Raw genomic sequence first — 19,852 nt, 5'->3', positions numbered from 1 at the left:
GGGAAATCCAGATAATGCTCTTTCTTTCATGGCTTCCACTTTTATGTCTTCCTGGGAGAGTTACACAACATTAACTTCCAGCTCTCTAATTTAGTCATCTACAGGTTCATCAGCCTTTTGATGTTGTTTTTTCTTATTTTATGCAACATAGTTTAAAATTTTCAAGAATCCCCATTGCTTTTTAAAAAATCAAATTAGCCTCTAGTATTCTTCAGATTGACTAGATATGTCCCTATTTGTTCTTAGTGGTAACAAAGACACTGCTATCAAAAAGTTTCTGATGTGCACATTGAACCCTTGTTGTCAACCCAGGGGAATCTCCCTGATTTGACATTGGATCCCATGCAGGGACAAGGCACTGAAGTTGCCACTGCAGAGGATTGGCAGCTAATGGTGCTGGTGCATTTAAGATTTTATCTCTTTGACTAGTCTGTCCAGAACAGAGAAGCTATCTGGGCTGGCTCCCTGTTATCTTCAGGAACCCAAGTGAATGTGGCCATAGAAGCTCAATGCTTAATTTGCAAAATTAACATACTCAAAGTGAAGTCTCTTAGAGGCCAACTAGATTTGGTATTTCCAGACCCAGCTCAGGAAATACTCCTTTTGGCAAAGGCAACCACACCCTGGAGAATCCCTGAACCATCATTCTGTCACCTAGAAAATACTCCCTTGCTTCCAATCCTCTCCTACTCATGCCCTTGGGGCTGAGGATTTAGATGTAAATGATGTATGTTCCTTATTAAGGAGAAAGACACTTAAGACTTCCTTTATAAAATGGTGATTACAAAAGCTATTTTCATTTTCTTTAACAGATATTGATTTAAGTTTAAGCTATCACTGAAGTATGAAGTTTAGGTTTTGTGACTTATTTGGTTATGGGAGCAAGGGGAACATTTTGTATACTGAAAATTATGCTGTGGCAATCAAGAGCATGCATGCATGCAGGGATAGCTAAACGTATTGTGTGTTTCCACCTTCATCCTCTTGGTTGCTAAGAACTACTGGTGATGTTTTGAAGTGAAAGACTAAAAAGTTTAGAGCAGAAATGGTAAGCACCTGAATGGAGTATTTGGGTAGGGAACTATCCTGGTCTATGAAATCAGCACCCTTTGAGACCTGATCCTCCCCCCACCGCACCCCCCACACACATACAGATCAAATGAGAAACTGACGGCCTTCCCTAAGGACTAACAGAAAACCTGGCATTTCTGGAACTAGAAATGTGAAGTCTAGCACCAGCTACTGGCATGTCACCACTCACACATACATAAGATCATTGCCCAGGACTAGGACTTAAGACAGCACCAGGTAGGCATGAACAAAACCTTATGTCTTTATGAGTTGATCAAGGTTTCCAGTATAGTGATTAACTACATGAACGATTGGTCAAGATAAGGACACTCCAGCTGGTCCAAATTCAGACTTAACCACTATTGATTTCAAGTGGGCAATATCAGTATTTTGTCACCACAGACCAATCCTCCTTTGCCACCCCAAAGGCAGGCTAGGCAGCACTCTCTAGCCTAAAGCATCACTGAACCTCCTGTATCTTCGCCAGAAGTGTCAAGTTCAACCTCATTCAGGGGAGCCTCCAGTCATCATGTACTTTAGAGTGGCAATCATGGTGATTTAACTGGTCAAGTCAAACAAATGTGAAAGCAAAGGCCAGACTGAAATAAGGGGGGGAAAAACACCTTTACCCAGGACAACCACCAAGGGTCCCCAAAGTCCAAAGCAAAAATTGTATGAAGAATAATGATATACAGGAAGTATACAAAATCTCTAATTTGTGTTTTTCATTATCTGAATGAACCAATGTGCTCTTCATCCATGACACTATTACCCATCTTCCTCCTACCTAGGAACAAGTAGTTCTTTGCTTAGTCTTATTTTCCACTATTTCTCTCTGTAACATCATTATATTTTTTCAACAGGATATCCATTCAAAGCATCAATACAGGCCCCAGTTCCCAGCACTATAATATTATAGGTTATGTGCTTCTCCCAGTTAAGTGGGGAAATGATCCAAAACAAATAATACAAAAAAATAGGAAGACTCCATATTGTCCAGATACCAGTTCTTCCCAACTTGATCTATAGATTCAAAGCAGTCCCCCCAAAAATCCCAGCAAGTTATTTTGTGGTTATTAACAAACTGATTCCAAAATTTATATGGAGCCCTGGCTGGTGTGGCTTAGTTGACTGAGCACCACCCCGTGCACCAAAAGGTTGCTATTTTGATTTCAAGTCAGGGCACATGTGTATGGGATCTCTCTCTCTCTCTCTCTCTCTCTCTCTCTCTCTCTCTCTCTTTCTCTCAAAAAATTTGCCCAGCCAGTGTGGCTCAGTGGTTGAGCATGGATCTATGAACCAGGAGGTCACAGTTCAATTCCTAGTCAGGGCACATGCCAGGGTTGTAGGCTTGATCCCCAGTGTGGGGCATGCAGGAGGCAGTCGGCCAATGGTTCTCTCTCATCATTGATGTTTCTATCTCTCTCTCCCTCTTCCTTCCTCTCTGAAATCAATACAACTATATATTTTTTAAAATAACAAAATTTATATGGAGAGGCAAAAGTTTCAGAAAAGCCAACTCAATATTAAAGGAGAACAAAGTTGGAGGACTGACACTACCCTACTTCAAGACTTACTATAAAGCCACAGTAATTAAGACTGTGGTATTAATGAAAGATTCGTCAAATAGATCAATAGAACAGAACAGAGAGCCTATAAATAGACCAGCATAAATACAGTCAACTGACCTTATACAAAGGAGCAAAGATGGTGCTTTAGGCCTGTGATTTTTTTAAATTGATTTTTTACAGAGAGGAAGAGAGAGGGATAGAGAGTTAGAAACATCGATGAGAGAGAAACATCGATCAGCTGCCTCTTGCACACCCCCTACTGAAAATGTGCCAGCAACCAAGGCACATGCCCTTGACAGGAATCGAACCTGGGACCCTTCAGTCCGCAGGCCGACGCTCTATCCACTGAGCCAAATCAGTCAGGGCTAGACCTGTGATTTTTAACTGGTATGCTGCAGCACACTGGTGTGCTGCAAGAATTTTTAAAACATGCAATACCTGACTAGTCAGGGCACTGACCTCTTTTCCCTTAGATTGTCAAATAAAAGATGACAACAGCCAACACAATAGCCATTGATGTGAATGAATAAAAATTATAACTATTTTTGACAGATCCGCAAAAAATACATGTAAATTTTGCAGTGCTGCAGAATTTTAGTAGTTTGTGTGTGCCATGAGATGAAAAGGGTTGAAAATTGCTATTTTAGACAAATGGCGCTGGAATAACTGGACATCAACATGCAAAAAATGAATTTAGACAAATACCTTAACTATTCACAAAAATTAACTTACAATGACTATAGGCCTAAAAGTAAAACAAAACTATAAAGCTCCTAGAAGAAAACAGAGGAGAAAATATAGATTACCTTGGGTATAGTGATGACTTTTTAAATACAACACCAAAGGCACAATCCATGAAAGAAATAATTGATAAGCTACATGTCATTAAAACTGAAAACTTCTATGAAAGACAGTATCAAGAGAATGAGAAAGTAAGCCACAGACTGAAAGAAAGTATTTGCAAAAGACACATCTGATAGAAAACTGGTATGCAAAATATACAAAGGGCACTTAAAGCTCAACAATAAGAAAATAAACAACTTGATTAAAAAATGAGCAAAAGACCTGAAAAGGCACATCACCAAAGAAAATATACAGATGGCAACTAAACATATGCCACGATGCATCATATGTCATCAAGGTAATGCAAATTAAAACAATGAGATACCACTACCCACCTCTTAGAATGGCCAAAATTTGAAACCCTGACAACACCAAATGCTGGTGAGGATATTGAACAACAGGAGCTCTCATTCATTGCTGGTGGCAATGCAAAATAGTACAGCCACTTTGGAAGACAGTTCAGCAGGTCTAACAAAGCTAACCATAGTCTCACTATACAATTTAGCAATAGTGCTCCTTGGTATTCAACTGAAGGAACTTAAAACTTATGTCCATACAAAACCCTGTACAAGGATGTTTATAACAAACGGAGTGGATCCAGAGACATGGAAGCATGGAACAGAGTGTGGAATCTTGGAGGGAAGGCTGGGGAGGGTGGATGGGTGGGAAATAATCAACCAAAGACCTTGTATGCATATATGCATAACCCATGGACACAGACAATAGGGTGGTGAAGGTCTACGGTGGAGTATGGGGGCGGGATGGAGGGGGCCAATGGGGGAAAATGGGAACATATGTAATACTTTCAACAATAAAGATTAATAAAAAAATTTTAAGGACCTTTATTACAGCTTTATTAATAACGAGAGGCTTGATGCACGAAATTTGTGCAATGGGCTTGGCCCTCACAGCCCCGGCTTCATCTGGAAGGACATCCATAAGGACATCTGGTCTAATTAGCATATTATGCTTTTATTATTTATAGATTGCAAAAACTTGGAAGCAACCAAGATGTCCTTCAGTAGGTGAATGGATGAATAAGCTGTGGTACATCCAGGCAATGAAATACTATTTAGTGTTAAAAAGAAATGAGCTATCAAGCCATGAAAAGACATGGAGGAACCTTAATGCATATTAATATCTGAAAGAAGTCACTCTGACAAGGCTACATACTGTGATTCCAAGTACATGACATTCTGGGAAAAGCAAAACTATGGAGACAATAAAAAGACCAGTGGTTTCCAGAATTTAGTGGGGAAGAAGAGATGAATCGGCAGAGCACAGGGGCTTTTTAAGGGCAGTAAAATTATTCTGTATGATACTGTAATGATGGATACATGTCATTATACATTTGTCAAAACTCAGAGAATATACAATACCGAGCGTGAACCCTAATGTAAACTATGGACTTTGGGTGATGATGATGTGTGAGGGTAGGTTCGCTGATTGATTGTAACTAATGTACCACTCTGGTGCTGGATGCCAATAGTGCAGGAGGCTGTGCATGTGTGAGGAACAGGGGGTATATTGGAAAACTCTGTACTTTACACTCAATTTTGCTGTGAACCTAAAATTGTTTTTTTAAAAAAAGTTTCTTAATTAAAAATAACACACTTGTACTGGCTTCAAGGGTCTTCTATTTGAGCAGAGGAGACACTATTCTTCACTGTTCTTTGGGCACAAAGTGGAGAAGCCCCTACACCAGGATTAAGGTTAACTCCAATTACAAAAGGATCCAAAAACTGAACATATTAAAACTATCACCTTGACCCTGGTGTCCCCAAATCCTTCTTTCTAGACATCCAGGACATCTTCATATCTGCTTCACTGCACCTGGCTGGGACCTCTACATTGCTCTTTCCAGAAAAATTCCAGATGCTTCTTTGCCTTGGCTATACTGAACATCTCTCCTTAAGGTCTCATATCTTTGCCATTCACTCACTGTGCGACTTTGGGCTGGTCACATCCCTTCTCTTGGCTTCACTTTCTGCCTCTGTAAGTTGAGTAGAAGGTTGAGCCCTCGGAGTGGCAAAACTCAGATCAGGATGAGGTCCTTTACTAGTAGATCAGCATCCTATTTCATTGCATTTCTAGGATCACAAAAAGCTGATTTAAAAACTGGAAACCAAGCATTTTATGAGAAATGGATGCTGAGTACCCTCCGAGATGTCTTTAGGGACAAAAGACACACATGGTAGACTTTCAAAGATCCTGACAAGGTCCATTCCATATGCCATAGAAAGTAAATCATTACTTTTGGAGGAAGACAATTTTAGAAAAGTTTGCCATCTTCATACATGATTGAGCAGAAGGAAACCTGCAAATCTGAAGTTGAGCCAATTTCCTCTCTTGTAAATGTGACGGGGATTGTGAGTAGACAGAAATAATGGAAGGAAGTTCTAATGTGGATATAGCCCCCAGGGGAAAAATGTCTACTGAATGGGCTGTGGGGAACAATTTAGGATCCAATTTCAGCTCTACCTGCAATAAGGTACATTTATCCTGTGCCTTAACCTATCTGAGCCTCATGAGTAGAATAAGGATAATATTAGTACCTACCTGCCAGGGTTCTGGTAGGAGGTGATGAAATAACTCCTATGAATATTTGCAGGAAGGTTGACCAGAGAAAACCCCTTAAGCAACATTGCTACTAGGCCCCTCCCTGACAACTAGTAGGCAAACAAGCAGAAAACACCATCTCATGTGGGGTCCAAGGGCATATGGATAGTTCTGTGTCACACCCAGTACTACTCAGGGCCACCCAGACCTAGCTGGGTAGATGAGCCCCACATGGGCAACAACCACAAGCCCCTCCTGGTGTGACCGGAGAGAGGCCTGCCAAGAGGGGGCCAGGAGCACACAGACCACTGGGCCACCTGCCTGCAGAGCAGTCACTCCCTCCCTCTTTCCTATGCCTCCTGGGATCCAACTGATACTGCAAAACCCATAGCCCACCACTAACAGGGAAAGGCAGGTCCAAGGGATATGCTCCAAATGGGGAAAGCAGTTTCTCCAGACACCGGATGTGTGGTGCACAGATTGTGAAAAGACCCAGGCAACTCAGACACTGGGTCAACCACTTTGAGGCAGGCACTTGTAACAGGGCAGCCAATCACCTTGGCCCACCCTGCACCCTCAGTGGCAAACACCTGCAGCCCTCAGCCACCAAGTGAGGTGTGAGCAGTGCATTGCACGGTGTGCATGAACACGCATACGCGCATGCGACCTCTAGTCCATGGTATACCACCAGGTGTCCCTCTAGACCAGATGCTCCTTGCCTAGACTTGGGACAGGATCAGCCCTGGGAGGAGAGAGGGAGGGGGACTGGGAGAGCATGTAAAGAAGCTCCAGAGGCTCCCCACCCCTGACCTGAAGGCAGCCCTGGCAGGAACACCATGCACCCCTCTAGCCACACTAGGGCTGACATCCCAGGGTGTGGGCATCTCCCAATGCTGGCGCCCCCAAGGGTCATCTCTGGGAGGGGCAGGGGCCAGGATGGGATCCCAGAGGGGCACATAAACTCTCTGACCCTGGAACACCCCCCACTTGTGCCCTCACCCCCTCGGAGACTTGGGGAGGAGCCAGTGACATCACCAGAGGTTCCAGGGCACCAGCAGCTGTGTGACAGCCCCACCACGTGAGCTGCGCAAGCCAATGGCCCTGCCGTCTCCCAGGCAACACAGAGGTTCCCAGTTCCTCCCCCACTGCGCCCCTGCTCCTGGTCCACACTGCAGAGAGCCCTGGCAAGCTGACAGGCGCTGACACACAGGCCCACATGCAGCCCTGAGACAGAGAGAGGGAGAGACTGTCTGAGAGCCTGGGAAAGAGGAGCGTCCCTCCTTCTGGGACCTGGATCAGGACAGACCATGCCAAGGACGAAAAAGGAGACTCAGGGAGGGTGAGCTTGGCCCCTGGAGACCCCTCCCCCCTGAACCCCCCTCCCCCCCCCCCCCCCCGCAGGACTACTGTAGCCTGCCTGCCTGGGAGCAGTGTGTGGAGGAAGAGAATGTGGGTCCAGCTGGGCTGCAGAGGCGCTGAAGGGGAGGAGAGGCAACCCCGGGTGGGAGGAGAGGGTCTGCATTAACTCTCTCTCTCCCCTTTCCTATTCACAGGCAGTGCAGACCTGGGAATTTCTCTGAGTCCTAGGCTCTCCCCCAATTCATTTCCCACCCTGTGCCGCCCTGGTCTGCGCCCAGAGCCAGTTCCCGCCCCTAGTAGCAGCCTCCACGCTGGCGCTGGCAGACACTGAGGCCATGGAGGTGACGATGCTGCAGGACTGGTGCAGGTGGATGGGCATCAGCGCCCGCAGGGGCCTGCTCATCCTGGGCATCCCGGAGGACTGTGACGAAGACGAGCTGCACGAGTCCCTGGAGGCCTCCCTGTGGCAAATGGGCCACTTTGAGGTGCTGGGCAAAGTGTTTCGAGAGGAGGACAATGCCAGTGCGGCCCTGGTGGAGCTGGACCGGGAAGTCAACTATGCTTTGGTTCCCAGGGAGATCCCAGGCATCGGGCGTCCCTGGACCGTGGTCTTTGTGCCCAGATGCTCAGGGGGGGACTTCCTGGGTCGCGTGTTCCACTTCCTGGAGCAACAGGAGCAGACTGTGGAGAGCGTGGCCGAAGCCCTGGGGCTGGGGCTGCGCAAGGTGTGCTGGCTGAGGTCTGTCAGTCAGGCCATCCAGCCCTGGGTGGAGACAGTGCGGTACCAGCCCCTGGGGGTGTTCTCAGGGAGGGACCAGCCAGCCCCGGGGGAGGAGTCCTTTGAGGCCTGGCTGGACCACACCACTGACATGCTGCTTGTGTGGCAAGGGGTCTCAGAAAGGGAGAGGAGGAGGCGGCTGATAGAAGGCCTCCGAGGGACGGCCCTGCAGGTGGTGCACGAGCTGCTGGTGGAGAACCCTGCCAGGACGGCCCAGGATTGCCTGGCCGCCCTGATCCAGGTGTTTGGAGACCACGAGTCCCAGGCCACCCTGCGGCTCAAGTGCCTGACCGCTTACCAACGGTCAGGCGAGACTCTCTCCGCTTTCGTGTTGCGGCTGGAAGTCCTGCTACAGAAAGCCATGCAGGAGGGGGCCCTGGACAAGGCCTCAGTTGACCACTTGCGCATGAGGCAGGTGCTCACCAGGGCCTGCATCATTGAGCCGCTGCGAGAGGTCCTGAAGAGGCTGGGCATTGTGGGGAGGCGTCCAACTTTCCTGGGGATGCTAGGGCTGGTTAATGAGGCTGAGGCATGGGAGACCCATATAACCAAGAGCCTAGAAGCCCAGCCGGCACAAGGGGCTGCTGCCAGGGCCAGTGCCCAGGCTGATGATAGAGCCAAAGCTCAGGCCGAGGGTGACAAGGTGGTGGAGAAGCAGCAGCTGCAGGAGAATAGTGACAACCGTGCCCCTGCCCTTGCAGGCCTGGGTCAGACAGGGCCCTCAGAGGCCCCTGGGGGACCTATGCCTGCCCACATGGGCAGTGCTTCCGGGGCAGGTCCAGGAGGTCCTGGCACTGTGCCAGAGGGCCTGGCCCAGGCGGGAGACCAAGAGGCTGTGGAACACCCCCAGGAGGGGCTCAAGCCCATCCCGGAGGAGTCGGAAAGTGAGGACGGGGCTGGGGAGCTGAGCCCCCCCATGTCTTCCCCTGGAAAATAGGCTCACAAGGCCCGGCGCCCTCCTCTCCTTTCGGGCAGCAGAGCCCTGGAGAGGGGGAAGTGGGGGAAGCCAGGCCAGGGCAACCTCCTCACCCCACATGGGGAGCAGGGCCCAGGGAAGGGCCCGCCCAGCTCATACCATACCCCTTACTCCCCCATCATGCTATGGGGGCCTGACCACCACCATCAGCTCTTCCAAGTCACCAAGCTGACCATGTTTGACACCCAATGGGATGGGGAGAGGTGTCCCCACATGGTAGCAACACACCTGGCCTCAACCCCAACCCCTACCAACTTGGGCAGCTGGCCTGGGAGCACCGCCGAGCAGCCCATCTCAGCCTAGGAGAGAGGTACCTGAAGACATCTGCCACCCGTGTGGACTTGGAGACTTTAGAGCCCACCACAGGGGTGCCACTTTTGGGGACTCCCATTCTCCATCCCCTGGGAGACCCCAACTCATTTCTCTATAGGCCCATAGTGACCCATGTGTCAAGTAATCACCCCCCTCCACACACACACACACACACACACACACACACACACACACACACGCCATGGCTCCTGTGCAGAACCACCTGGTGTGTGTGAACCCAGGTGGGTGTCCTGCCCCCCCCCCGGGGCAGCCACCTCTCAGCCCCGGCACGTGCTGTGAGCCCCACTGCCAGCCAAGGCTCTGCCAGCTCTCGTCCAGTGTCGTGAGCTCAGCCTCTGCTTTCTCGGTGTAGATTTAGGCCAACCGCTGCTTGTGCTTGTGGAGATGTGTGTGTTCTTCTCTGAGCAGTTCCCTACCACCACTCCCACCCAAGACGGAGACCCCGAGCCCGGGCCCAGAAGAACGGATGAGAAAGATGGACCAGGGCGCGTCTGGCGCTCATCCAGTGACCCCGGGAAGAACTGTACAGTGGCAGAAGGCGGCTGCCAGAGGCTCCACGGACACCCTGATGCTCTGATGCCACCCTGTTGTTCCCTGTGACTCAGTTTCCTCAGCATGCTGGAGTGTCCCCTGCTGTGTTTTCCAGTGTCCTCTGTCTGTCCTGTGCAGGCCACAGGGCAGGGCCAGGCCCCAGCATGTCATCCATAGGGGGAGGGAGCCCTGCAATGAGTGGACATCACCAATGTCCATGGTCCTTTAAAGTCCAATCAAGGGGCCCTCAGGGAGGGAGACTACGGTGGGAGGGCTGTGGTGTGGGGGAAGCTGAAGCAGCTGGTCAGAGACCCCAGGAGGCGGTGGGGGTTGTGACCTATGGGCTCTATTGGCCGTTAGAAGTTCCTCTCTGTGTTGTCATTCCCTTTCTTCAATGAATTCAGGAAATGTTTCTCTTCAATAAACTTCATTGAATGATTCAGCTGAGTTTCGCCTCTGCTGTGGGCAATTGAGGGAAGGGTCTGCTTGGTCTTGGGGGGCCAAGAAAGGATTTATGCCCAGCACCCATAAGAGACTTTTTCCGGACATCCTAATGGCCATGTCTTCAGCCTCCTAGGCCCTATGTAGCCTGGCTGCTCCCCCTTGTGGGTTTTCCTGTGCTGGCTGTTACAGTGGTTGCAAAGATTGCTGCTGCTCTAGGGTGCCTTTGTTCTCTGCACATGACCTGGACATTTCCAAACTTGGCCTTCACTAGACACTCCTTGACAGGGGTGTGGGCGCCCAGAGTGTCATCAGGTCAGGGAGATCGCGTGTGCAGTTCAGAGACCAGAGGACCATAGAAGGGCCCAGAAGTAAGGTCAGATGCCCTTGCAAGTAGCTCTGCAGGGCTCTGGGGTGTACTGGGGTGACTGCCTACCCATCCTTGATCAGCCTACTCCTGCCAGCTGACAAATGGCCAGCCTTGGTGTTCACAATGAGGGATGTTTGGGGGACAAGAGTGTGTGATGGGTGAAGAATGAAAAGTGGGCCAGCTGGGGATTCACAGTGCTTAGCAATGCCAGTGGGGGGCGGGGGGGGGGAAGGCTGGGACAGCCAACCCAGGCATCCAACAGAGGAGCTATTTCTACCCTCCCCAACCTGCCACAGTGTTGCATACCCGAGGAATCAAAACCAAACTACAGTAGTGTCTAGTGAAGGCCAAGTTTGGAAATGTCCAGGTCATGTGCAGAGAACAAAGGCACCCTAGAGCAGCAGCAATCTTTGCAACCACTGTAACAGCCAGCACAGGAAAACCCACAAGGGGGAGCAGCCAGGCTACATAGGGCCTAGGAGGCTGAAGACATGGCCATTAGGATGTCCGGAAAAAGTCTCTTATGGGTACTGGGCATAAATCCTTTCTTGGCCCCCCAAGACCAAGCAGACCCTTCCCTCAATTGCCCACAGCAGAGGCGAAACTCAGCTGAATCATTCAATGAAGTTTATTGAAGAGAAACATTTCCTGAATTCATTGAAGAAAGGGAATGACAACACAGAGAGGAACTTCTAACGGCCAATAGAGCCCATAGGTCACAACCCCCACCGCCTCCTGGGGTCTCTGACCAGCTGCTTCAGCTTCCCCCACACCACAGCCCTCCCACCATAGTCTCCCTCCCTGAGGGCCCCTTGATTGGACTTTAAAGGACCATGGACATTGGTGATGTCCACTCATTGCAGGGCTCCCTCCCCCTATGGATGACATGCTGGGGCCTGGCCCTGCCCTGTGGCCTGCACAGGACAGACAGAGGACACTGGAAAACACAGCAGGGGACACTCCAGCATGCTGAGGAAACTGAGTCACAGGGAACAACAGGGTGGCATCAGAGCATCAGGGTGTCCGTGGAGCCTCTGGCAGCCGCCTTCTGCCACTGTACAGTTCTTCCCGGGGTCACTGGATGAGCGCCAGACGCGCCCTGGTCCATCCTTCTCATCCATTCTTCTGGGCCCGGGCTCGGGGTCTCCGTCTTGGGTGGGAGTGGTGGTAGGGAACTGCTCAGAGAAGAACACACACATCTCCACAAGCACAAGCAGCGGTTGGCCTAAATCTACACCGAGAAAGCAGAGGCTGAGCTCACGACACTGGACGAGAGCTGGCAGAGCCTTGGCTGGCAGTGGGGCTCACAGCACGTGCCGGGGCTGAGAGGTGGCTGCCCCGGGGGGGCGGGCAGGACACCCACCTGGGTTCACACACACCAGGTGGTTCTGCACAGGAGCCATGGCGTGTGTGTGTGTGTGTGTGTGTGTGTGTGTGTGTGTGTGTGTGGAGGGGGGTGATTACTTGACACATGGGTCACTATGGGCCTATAGAGAAATGAGTTGGGGTCTCCCAGGGGATGGAGAATGGGAGTCCCCAAAAGTGGCACCCCTGTGGTGGGCTCTAAAGTCTCCAAGTCCACACGGGTGGCAGATGTCTTCAGGTACCCCTCTCCTAGGCTGAGATGGGCTGCTCGGCGGTGCTCCCAGGCCAGCTGCCCAAGTTGGTAGGGGTTGGGGTTGAGGCCAGGTGTGTTGCTACCATGTGGGGACACCTCTCCCCATCCCATTGGGTGTCAAACATGGTCAGCTTGGTGACTTGGAAGAGCTGATGGTGGTGGTCAGGCCCCCATAGCATGATGGGGGAGTAAGGGGTATGGTATGAGCTGGGCGGGCCCTTCCCTGGGCCCTGCTCCCCATGTGGGGTGAGGAGGTTGCCCTGGCCTGGCTTCCCCCACTTCCCCCTCTCCAGGGCTCTGCTGCCCGAAAGGAGAGGAGGGCGCCGGGCCTTGTGAGCCTATTTTCCAGGGGAAGACATGGGGGGGCTCAGCTCCCCAGCCCCGTCCTCACTTTCCGACTCCTCCGGGATGGGCTTGAGCCCCTCCTGGGGGTGTTCCACAGCCTCTTGGTCTCCCGCCTGGGCCAGGCCCTCTGGCACAGTGCCAGGACCTCCTGGACCTGCCCCGGAAGCACTGCCCATGTGGGCAGGCATAGGTCCCCCAGGGGCCTCTGAGGGCCCTGTCTGACCCAGGCCTGCAAGGGCAGGGGCACGGTTGTCACTATTCTCCTGCAGCTGCTGCTTCTCCACCACCTTGTCACCCTCGGCCTGAGCTTTGGCTCTATCATCAGCCTGGGCACTGGCCCTGGCAGCAGCCCCTTGTGCCGGCTGGGCTCTCAGGCTCCTGGTTATTTTGGCCTCCCATGCCTCAGTCTCATGAACCAGCCCCAGCATCTCCAGGAAAGTTGGACACCTCCCCACCATGCCCAGCCTTCTCAGGACCTCTCGCAGCGGCTCAATGATGTTGGCCCTGGTGAGCACCTGCTTCACACGCAAGTGGTCAACTGAGGCCTTGTCCAGGGCCCCCTCCTGCATGGCTTTCTGTAGCAGGACTTCCAGCCGCAACACGAAAGCGGAGAGAGTCTCGCCTGACCGTTGGTAAGCGGTCAGGCACTTGAGCCGCAGGGTGGCCTGGGACTCGTGGTCTCCAAACACCTGGATCAGGGCGGCCAGGCAATCCTGGGCCGTCCTGGCAGGGTTCTCCACCAGCAGCTCGTGCACCACCTGCAGGGCCGTCCCTCGGAGGCCTTCTATCAGCCGCCTCCTCCTCTCCCTTTCTGAGACCCCTTGCCACACAAGCAGCATGTCAGTGGTGTGGTCCAGCCAGGCCTCAAAGGACTCCTCCCCCGGGGCTGGCTGGTCCCTCCCTGAGAACACCCCCAGGGGCTGGTACCGCACTGTCTCCACCCAGGGCTGGATGGCCTGACTGACAGACCTCAGCCAGCACACCTTGCGCAGCCCCAGCCCCAGGGCTTCGGCCACGCTCTCCACAGTCTGCTCCTGTTGCTCCAGGAAGTGGAACACGCGACCCAGGAAGTCCCCCCCTGAGCATCTGGGCACAAAGACCACGGTCCAGGGACGCCCGATGCCTGGGATCTCCCTGGGAACCAAAGCATAGTTGACTTCCCGGTCCAGCTCCACCAGGGCCGCACTGGCATTGTCCTCCTCTCGAAACACTTTGCCCAGCACCTCAAAGTGGCCCATTTGCCACAGGGAGGCCTCCAGGGACTCGTGCAGCTCGTCTTCGTCACAGTCCTCCGGGATGCCCAGGATGAGCAGGCCCCTGCGGGCGCTGATGCCCATCCACCTGCACCAGTCCTGCAGCATCGTCACCTCCATGGCCTCAGTGTCTGCCAGCGCCAGCGTGGAGGCTGCTACTAGGGGCGGGAACTGGCTCTGGGCGCAGACCAGGGCGGCACAGGGTGGGAAATGAATTGGGGGAGAGCCTAGGACTCAGAGAAATTCCCAGGTCTGCACTGCCTGTGAATAGGAAAGGGGAGAGAGAGAGTTAATGCAGACCCCCTCCTCCCACCCTGGGCTGCCTCCCCTCCCCTGGCAGTGCTTCTGCAGCCCACACTGTGTCCCCACCCTTGGAAAGCTCACAGATACTGCAGCCTCCTTCTGATACTGCTCCCAGGCAGGCAAGCTGCAGCTGGGGCGGGGTTCAGGGCGGATGGGTCTCCAGGGGCCAAGCTCACCCTCCCTGAGTCTCCTACCTTGTCTTGGGGGTGGTCGTTTCTGATCCATGTCCCATGCAGGAGGGACGCTCCTCTTTCCCAGGCTCTCAGGCAGTCTCTTCCCCTCCCTTTCCCTGTCCCAGTCTCAGGGCTGCATGTGGGCCTGCGCATCGCATCAGTGCCTGTCAGCTTGCCAGGGTTCTCTGCCATGTGGACCAAAAGCAAGGGCTCAGTGGGGAAGGAACTGGGACCCTCCTGGTCGCCTGGGAGACGGCAGGGCCATTGGTTCGTGCAGGTCACGTGATGAGGCTGTTTCCAGAGCTGCTGGAGCCCTGGAATCTCTGGTGATGTCACTGGCTCCTCCCCAAGCCCGGGTGGGGGGGGGGGCAGGTGAGGGCACAAGTGGGATGAGATAGGGTCAGAGAGTTGATGTGCCCCTCTGGGATCCCATCCTGGCTCCTGCCCCTCCCAGAAATGACCCTTGGGGGCGCCAGCATTGGGAGATGTCCACACCTTGTGATGCCAGCCCTGGAGTGGCTGGAGGGGCCCATGATGTGCCTGCCAGGGCTGCCTTCAGGTCAGGGGTGGGGAGCCTCTGTGGCTTCTTCACCTGCTCTTCCCGTCCCCCTCCCTCTCTCCTCCCACGCCTGGTACTGTCCCAAGGCTAGGCAAGTAGCAACTGGTCTAGAGGGGCACCTGGTGGGATTCTGTGGACTAGAAGCCACAGGCACTCAGGCAAGGTCAGGCATACTACGTAGGACGGTGCCTACACCTTACTTGGTGGCTGAGGGCTGCAGGTGTCTGCCACTGAAGGTTCAGGGTGGGCCAAAGCGATTCGCTGCCCTGTGACAGGGGCCAGCCCAGTGAAAGGTGCCATGGCTTCTCCCATTTAGCTTGCTGCAAGTCTCAATTTAAAAAATGGGCTTGTGCAACTTAAAGTTCTACACCTTGGGACTGTATTTTACTGTGCATCTTTGGCAATTCCTTCCCTCTTATAGCCCTGCTTTGGTGGAACAACAGAATTGGGATCTCTGCCTGAGTGTGTGTATAGGAGAGCTGGTGTGTACCCACAATGTGTCTCTTATCCCCTGTGCCCTGGCCAGCCTCTGGGCTCTGGGACAGTGCTCTCTAGGCCCCTAGGTGCAGCATGAGTATTGTGCCTCTCCAGAGACCTCTGTTTGTCTGACCCGGAGTCCTTCCTCTTTTCTTTGCCACCTGGGGTAGACACTGCACCAGGGCAGTGCTGCCTCAGCTCAAAACAGAGCTCCAATCCCAAGGGTCTCATCATCTTGCACCTGTCTCATTATGTGATCTGGGGCCCCGTGAATAGCCTCTCCATCTGTGAAATGGTAAACAGGTTTCCTCGGGGTCACACCCCCAGGTATTTTGCTACCTCCCTCCCCTTCTCTTTTGTTGTTTGGCATCTGGTCGGAATCCTTCTCTGAGACTTGCTTTCCCCACTCAAACTTCACTGCTCAAAGTTTTCCCGAGTGTCCAGCTTGCTCATGCTCCTTCTTAAATCACAGCCCTGGTTTATTTGTCTATGACCCTATGGATGGGCATTCAGGCTGTTCCAAGTCTTCAGCTGTTACAGACACTGTTGTCAGCAGTACCCTGCACATACCTGTCTGAGCCACTGTCGGGAGTAAGGCTTTGGCATGTATACCAAGAAGTGGTTTTGTTGGAACTATGGCTGTGCCCATTGCCACCATGATTAGGCATTGCTACTCTATTACCTCCCATGTGTGGCTCCGCTCACTACCCCTAGTAGCTCAGGTGTAGTCCTGTGTACCTCACAGCCTGAGCAGCCTTTGGTCTTGTCTAGCTTTGACCATTTGCCCATCCCATGGGGAAAGGCACTACCCTGTTACCATGTATCTTCCATGTACCTGGTCATCAGTGAGGTTGGGCATCTTCGCACAAGTTTTTTGGCCATTCCTAGTTTTTCTTTTGTGAATCCTCTTTCCTTGTTTTCTCTCCAGGGCTGAGAAGCATTGTTGACCTGTTTCTAGGAGAAAGGTCCTAGTGTCAAGTTCAAAGGGATGCTCATATTTTTACACTCACCTATCTCTGAGAAGTAGACCACATTGGAGTTCATCTCATAGTTGCACCTTGGCTTGCCTATATGGTCTTACTCCCTCCCCCAACTTTCCTACCTCCTGGCTTGTAAATGAAGAAACATGAGTGTTCCATCACAAACCACGTTTCCCAGTTGACCTTGTGCATAGACTCCTTCCCCTTGTCCCCATTGAGGGCCAAGACCGTTGTACAGGTGAACTGCTGCTCTTAACACCCGCCTGGCAAATTTCTGTCCACTGAACCTCAACATTAGTCCACCTGCCATGGCTTGCACTTCATGCTGTCCTCTTTCTTGGTTTCCACCATGATTTGCTTGGGATCCTTCCTTAGGGTATTCCCATGGGAGCATATGTGGGTCCCATGTCACCAACTGTAGATTCAGTTCCACTGCCTTCAGTCTCACCTATTTCTACCTTCCTTTTGTCCCTTCCTGTTGACTCTACAGCTCTGCCTCAGAGCACCCACTCTGCCAAGGCTAGGCTGTGATGCATCTACTGCCTCTCCTTTGTCATCTCATCTTGCTCCACCTCTCAACACAGTTGACGCTCCTTCCTTCTCAAAACACTGTCCTTTCTCTGTTTCTGTGACACCCCACCTTCTGGTTGGCCTCCTCCCTCTTTGCCTACTTGTCCTTGGAATTCCCACCAGCAGCATGGGAGCGGTTCTGTGTTCCCCACAGCCTGAGCATCCTTTGATCTGGTCTGGCTTTGATTATTTGCCCATCCCAGTTCAGTGTGATGGCGGACTCCCAGCCTCAGGCCTGGAAACCCCAAGGTCCTCTCATTGGAGGGTTTGTCTGCCTGCTGATGGTTCCAAATGTTCCTCTTCCCTGAGTTCCACATGTGCTCATCAAACTGCCCACTTGGATGCTCCATGGGAATTTTAGAAGGAATATGTCCAAGCCAGAGCACTTCATCCCCCTCAGCATACTTACTTCTTCCCCAGGCTTCCCCAAGGGCTCCACCTACCACCTGGTTGCTCAAGCAAAAATTCCAGGATTCTTTATTCCCTCTCTTTTGTTCCTGACCCCAGTCTAATCCAGCATAAGATTTTATTGACATTAGTCAGTGACTGCTGCCCCTCTCCATGTCTCCGTGGTCCCTGAACCTGCCTCCTTCTCTCTCTTCCTCTACTTTGCCCTCTCTCTACTTCACTCCCACTCACATGGCAGCCAAGGCAAACTCTGCAACACCACCAGACCAGCCTCCTCTCCTCCCTGGTGACAGATCCTCCCTGTGTTTCCCCATCTCCTTAGAGTAAATTCCAAAGTCCTCCTCCCGTGGTCAACAGTCCCCCCCACCCCGAAGATGGCCTTCTCTTTCCTCACCACCCACCCCCAGTCCCTGTCACTAGAGTCCTGCTGCGTTGACCTTCTTAGCTGGTCCCAGAGCACACCCAGCTCATCCCCACCTGTGGTCTTTGCCTTCCCTCTTCTGCTATAAGGGACAATCCACGGCAAGAACTTCCCATGGTGGCATCCTTCTCCTCCTCTTCCTCTCCTTCATTCAAGTCTCAGCTGAAATGTTCCCTCCTTCCAGAGGCTTCCTCTTCCTGGTCAGCCACATCAAAGGTGGACCCCGGAATACTCTCCATTCATATTCATTTCATATTAGCAGCATTGATTTATGTGTCATCACATGATAGATGATGGTTTGGGTTTTTGATTTGGGGCACCAAGGGCTCTCTCCCCAGATGACAAGCTCCCCAAGAGAAGGTTCCTAGAACCAAGTCTTGCCCAGAGGAGGCCCTTGGTGCCTTCTTTTGAGCAAGCACTTTAATGTGTCAGCCTGCTAGCACCTGCCAGGGGCCTGGGACCTGAGGCCATGACATGAATCAGACCTGTTGTGTGGTGAACTGGGTAGCAGGGAGGCAAGTTTGGAGCAAAGAAGGTCTTCTGCAGTAGTCCAGGCCAGAGGGTGATGGTCTGGGCCTCCTTGGGCAGAAGAGTTTAAGAGAAAAGGGAAGATACAGACTCCAGAGATGGAGAAAGCACAGGAAGGGCTCAAGCCTGGTCCCAGATTTCTCACTGGCGTGTGAACCCAGAGGAAGGAAAGGCCCTTCCCTGATGTGGGGAATGCAGCAGCAGCTGTCTTTCCTTTGCCTTTTTGAGAGGAAGAGAGAAATGGGGTGATGGGTGGGGATGAGTTCTTGTGATCACACGACTATTTAAGAATCCCGTGTCACATCCAGATAGATACACACTCTGCCTTCTTCCTCCTTCCTCCCTTCTACCCTCATCACTCTACCTGTACCCATTCCCCCACCTGGCCTTATGGGCAGCTTGGCTCCCTGGTTAAGGTAAAGGAATTGTGATTGTGCTATCTGCTCAACTCAGCACCAGGAGATCTTCTATTTTTCAGCTTAGTGCCCCTGACTGCCGACACTGGGCCAGACCACAGGAAGAAATAAACCTAGAAGCACTTCATGGTGAGGTGGTGTGGAGATGCTTCAATCAGGATTCACAGAGGCCCAGGGCCACAAGGTGACAGGATGCTTCCAAAACACACCTTCTTTAGTACTAGCTGTTGAGAATAAAGTCCAGGGGATGGTCAGCTTAGCTAAGAGCATAGATATTGTGTTCCCTGCCATGATGGGTATAGTACCCCTATCCAGGCTTTGCCTTCTTTGACATGAAGGGTATGGCCAGGGTCAGAGCGATAGGGAAGGGAGGGATAGCAGAAACTCAGGAGCCTTTAATCATTAACACTCTGGGCATAGTGACATTCTGGCTGCAGAGTTGGTTTACTTCAAAGCAGGCCTGGCCCAATGTTGTTCTTAGGCTGCATCCTACTCTCCCAGCCCTGTCTCCTCAGGGAGAAGGGCAGGTCTGCCTCTCCTGATCCACCACTTTTGTGTATGTAATAAAGGTGTATTCTGCCCTATAATGCCTTGACCCCAGTGACTGAGTTCACTTCCTACCTCAGGACACTGACCCAACCCACTGCAGTGGGTCCTTCGTGAGCTCTGAAGGCTCTGCCTACTTGGATATGGCTCCCCTTCCTGGGCCCTCACTCTCCTGACTGGCATCCAGTCTTCTCCAAATGCAAGCACACTTTTAGCCCCTTGGGAAGCTATTTTCAACCTTTCTCATCTCATGGCACACAAAAACTAATTACTAAGATTCTGCACACACCAAAAGATATATGTTTTGCCAATCTGACAAAAAAAAAAATAGGTACAACTTTGATTCATTCACACCAGACAGCTATTGTTGTGTTGGCTGTTGTCATTTTTTATTTCAAAAATCTAAGAGAAAAGAGGTAAATG

General features: G+C 51.9%; 2 protein-coding genes across 2 annotated transcripts; one reads left to right on the top strand and one right to left on the bottom strand.

The window, feature by feature from the left end:
• The first annotated feature begins 7,237 nt into the window (after positions 1 to 7,237).
• LOC102428978 (paraneoplastic antigen-like protein 6B) lies at positions 7,238 to 9,452 on the top strand. The gene is made up of 2 exons (XM_006087707.3): positions 7,238 to 7,383; positions 7,598 to 9,452. The coding sequence occupies exon 2, from the start codon at positions 7,739 to 7,741 to the stop codon at positions 9,116 to 9,118; it is 1,380 nt and encodes a 459-aa protein (XP_006087769.1). The 5' UTR covers positions 7,238 to 7,383; positions 7,598 to 7,738; the 3' UTR covers positions 9,119 to 9,452.
• A 2,739-nt stretch (positions 9,453 to 12,191) lies between these two features.
• Positions 12,192 to 14,538, bottom strand: LOC102428681 (paraneoplastic antigen-like protein 6B). Its single transcript, XM_006087706.3, has 2 exons — positions 14,528 to 14,538; positions 12,192 to 14,309 (listed from the first exon to the last, which is right to left on the bottom strand). The coding sequence occupies exon 2, from the start codon at positions 14,166 to 14,168 to the stop codon at positions 12,789 to 12,791; it is 1,380 nt and encodes a 459-aa protein (XP_006087768.1). The 5' UTR covers positions 14,169 to 14,309; positions 14,528 to 14,538; the 3' UTR covers positions 12,192 to 12,788.
• Positions 14,539 to 19,852: the final 5,314 nt, after the last annotated feature.

This window comes from Myotis lucifugus, unplaced genomic scaffold (genome assembly GCF_000147115.1).
Source record: "Myotis lucifugus unplaced genomic scaffold, Myoluc2.0 scaffold_40, whole genome shotgun sequence".
Classification (NCBI taxonomy): domain Eukaryota; kingdom Metazoa; phylum Chordata; class Mammalia; order Chiroptera; family Vespertilionidae; genus Myotis; species Myotis lucifugus.
This window is presented reverse-complemented; position numbering and strand designations above follow the sequence as displayed.

Excerpts from the sequence above, each read along its gene's own strand:
- LOC102428978 (XM_006087707.3), top strand. The coding sequence starts at position 7,739 with ATGGAGGTGACGATGCTGCAGGACTGGTGCAGGTGGATGGGCATCAGC.
- LOC102428681 (XM_006087706.3), bottom strand. The coding sequence starts at position 14,168 with ATGGAGGTGACGATGCTGCAGGACTGGTGCAGGTGGATGGGCATCAGC.